This window comes from Colobus angolensis, unplaced genomic scaffold (genome assembly GCF_000951035.1).
Source record: "Colobus angolensis palliatus isolate OR3802 unplaced genomic scaffold, Cang.pa_1.0 Scaffold36, whole genome shotgun sequence".
NCBI classification, from domain to species: Eukaryota; Metazoa; Chordata; class Mammalia; order Primates; family Cercopithecidae; genus Colobus; species Colobus angolensis.
The window spans coordinates 6,966,380-6,969,904 of record NW_012116932.1 but is presented as its reverse complement, the minus strand read 5'-3'; the positions used below and the strand labels follow the sequence as shown (position 1 = coordinate 6,969,904).

The window sequence follows — 3,525 nt, the reverse complement described above, 5'->3', positions numbered from 1 at the left end:
GTGTGTGTGTGTGTGTGTGTGTGTGTGTGTGTGTGTGTGTGTGCACGTGTGTAGAGAGAGAGAATGTAAGGAGAACAAGAGCTCTTGGCTAATCAGGTCCAAGGGGGTGTGTGTGTGCGCGTGTGTGTGTTGGTGGAAGGAGGAAACAGTCACCAGAGGTTTATAGGGCCCTCTCCCTTTCCCCAGCAGGCCTCAAAGAACCCAAACAGCATTCTGAATGCTTAACACTTCGCATTCAAGTTTGCAAGGAACTGAAGTAAATGTCTAAGGCACTTAGAAAAACAGTTACTTCATCATGATGGGTTTTTAGAAAATGAACTATCTCTGAAGATTCACTTCCTTGACTAGGAAGATAGACAGGAGGTACATAGGTGCCTATCCAGTGGCTGGATACACGGGGTGCCTGTGAGGCAAGCTAGTGGGATATCATGACAAAGCCCCAACTTGGGGGAACCCTCTGTGCAGAAAATGTCCCAGCAGGCCTAACTGCTGGCTCACTGAGTCTTGGAACTTGGATTTCAGGATGGCTCCCAATACCCCTAGAACTGATCAATGTGGCTCACACTGCCTAAGCGGTTTGTATAAACAATGTGGTTTGTGCTGAACGCTACTTTCCTTCTGAGACTCTGGAACTTTGGTATGTGCTAGGCAGAAGATACCCATATGACCAGCTGCTGGTAGAAACCCTGAGCTTTGAGTCTCTGATGAGCTCCCCAGATTGGCATATTTCACACAGCAAGTTGTCACAGCTCATTGCTGGGAAATGAAGGCTATTCTGTGTGACTCTGGAAAGGAGCCCTGGAAGCTTACGCCTGGTATCCCCTACACTTGGCTCCATGGGCCTTTCCCTTTGCCAGTTGTGCTTAGTATGACTTTGCTATAATCAATCAGAGCCATGACTCTAACTACATGCTGAGTCCTGTGAGCCCTCTTAATGAATTACGAAGACTGGTGATCTTGGGGGACCCCAGATACACATCCCCTATCCTGGACTTCCAGGCAAGTCCAAGACACCGAAGCCACTGCTATGAACTGGGCCCAGGATTCTGGTCATTAAGGGAAGTTACTGACTCTTCTGCTGAATTCCATTCTTCTCTCCTAACCTCCACACCCCTACTCTAAGGAGCTTTATGAGTTGAGGAGTCAGATTTTTGGGGGTGGATCTCTCAGGTAGTTCTACTGGACAGTGCTAATAAAGATATGACAGCAGGATCACCTGTCCCATTTTGAGCCTCTTTAATTTTAAAGGGTAAGATCAGATGCTTTGCTTGCTAAGACTCAGCTGTCCTGCTCACCTGATGCAAGCAAACACAGGCATCACAGCACCAAGACTGGAGAGTACTCAAAACCACGGCAACAGCTTACAGAACCACTCTGGATCAGGCAGGAAGGGACCTTAGACCACTTTCCCAAAAGGGGAAACTGAGGCCCAGCTGGCTTATGTAAATGCATTTACCACCCATGCAATACACATGTCTATCACCACTCTTTTCTCACATTTCCATATCTCTCCTACACCAGATCATGAGGCTCCTACATAATGCAGCATGAAGGTGCGCCGTGTTGAATAGACCTGATTCACCTGACATTACACAGCTCGTTAGGAATAGGAGAGGAGTTTTATTGCAGGTCTCCTGCCTTCCAGGGCAATGCTCCTTGTTGGGAAAGCCCCAGTACATGGTACAGACAAAACTCCTTACTGTCCAGTCGGTGCATGCTTGGGAGCATCCAGATTGGAAAGAATGTGCATGAGGCAGGCCCTTGAGAACACCAACCAGCTGGGAGTCCTGGACTGGGCTTTTTCTGTGTCCCTTGATTTCTGAATTTCTGAAGGCAGAGGAAGCTTCTGTCCTAGCCAGCATCAATCAGCTGACCAGGGGGAACCAGCTCCAAGACTTAACCCCTTACTCTGAGTAGAGACTGGAAATAAAACAGCAGCATGTAAGAGAAATGCTTTACCTTTATAAAAAAATGTGATAATACAGCAAGATATTATTGGGGTTTTCTTTTTTTCTGTCAAGTAAGAAAAAAAAAATACCTGGAATAAAAATTAGAAACATAATCTAAGAAAAATTAGAAACAAGCATTTCAAGGAAACAATTTGGAAAGACAAGGAAGAGAAAACAATGAGCAGCATGAGCAGCGAAAGCAGCAACATGGGGGGAAAGCTGGCTCTGCTGTGAGGACAGAACAATCAAAGACCAACGTGCACCTGGCCTTCCACACCAGGCTGAGCTGAGGGGTGGGGTAAGGGTGGGCAGTAACCATCAGAGAAGCATAAAGTCTTCCCAGGTGGGACCACACTGATGGCCGCTGGCTCACTGTGCGTAGAGGGTAGGCAATGGCCTTCTGCAAACAGGCCCAGATCCACCCTCTTATAAGGCCTGCCAGCCATGTGGCAGTGATGGATTTGGCTTAGCTGGCTTCCTCCTCTGTCCACTTGCTTCAGCCTGAAGCTCTGCAGGTCACTGTCCCACAGTGATGAGCTCAGCAAGCAGAAACTCATCAGAACGTCAACCTCAGCTAGGGTAGCAAACTTGCCAGGGAGAACCAAAAAAACTAGATGTACAGGGCTGTGTACAAAACACTTTTTGGAATGTCTGCACCATAGCCAAGGCAGAGTTAGGACCACTTTGGAGAGGCAGCTGGAAATGCTCCCAGCAACATTCCCCAGCCTTTCCCTCTAGGGAAGGGACATCCGAAGAACACGGGGTGAATTCTTGACTACATTCTGAGGTAGTCTAACTGTGACTTGGCACAGGTAGCTAAGAATGATCACAAAAAACAGAGGGAGGGAAGGCAGAAAAGTTGCCACAGAGAGAAAAGGCTAACATCTCTAACAGAAGAAACTACACTACAAGTGGGCCCAGAGATGACCAGAATGTGTCCTGGGGTCGGGATGGCCAGTGACAGAGCCCACCCCTGGGCACATACAGCTTTCAGAGCACACTTGATGCTGCAGCAGTGTGGCAGGAGATGAGGGAATCCATAGTGAGATTTCCTGGCCCAGAGCAGCAGCAACTGAGGTTAGGAAAGTCTGTCTTAACACCTAGTCCTCTGCTACCAACTCATGTCATGATGGGGATGAGCCAGACACCCCAGCGACCATGCAGTGAGGAGTCCCAACATTCCCGTCAACTACAACTCCTCTACCTGAACTTGCTTGTGAGGGGAACTAATACTGCTAGACTCTACTTGGAAACACTTCAGAGGTGAGGGAGCAACCAGATCCTAAGCCACTGAAAGAAAAGTAATGAGAACAAAAAGCAGTGGTGTTATTAGACTCCCCTACTTTTTAAAATGCTAAGTCACATTTTTTTTGTGCTCTGCCACAGCACTCAGAATTCTAAGTCAGAATGGAATGTTCCGAAGGATGAGGAGGCAGCAGCTGTATGGACATTAGTATTTTCTCTGCTTTCCACATTTCCGAGAACGCCTTCTAGGACGAAGCTCACCAAAGTCTTCAACTTCATTTTCATAATCATCTTCCTGAACAACACCTGTGAAAGAAAGGAAAGGAGAGGA

The 3,525-nt window shown here is 47.5% G+C and overlaps 1 protein-coding gene across 1 annotated transcript in view; it reads right to left on the bottom strand.

Moving 5' to 3' along the window:
* Positions 1 to 1,940: 1,940 nt before the first annotated feature.
* Positions 1,941 to 3,525, bottom strand: part of TRANK1 (tetratricopeptide repeat and ankyrin repeat containing 1) — an 85,908-nt gene continuing 84,323 nt past the window's right edge. Inside the window, exon 23 of the mRNA XM_011953349.1 lies at positions 1,941 to 3,500. Within this exon, the coding sequence (XP_011808739.1) occupies positions 3,400 to 3,500 (101 nt within the window). The 3' untranslated portion in view covers positions 1,941 to 3,399. The remainder of the gene's footprint in view (positions 3,501 to 3,525) is intronic.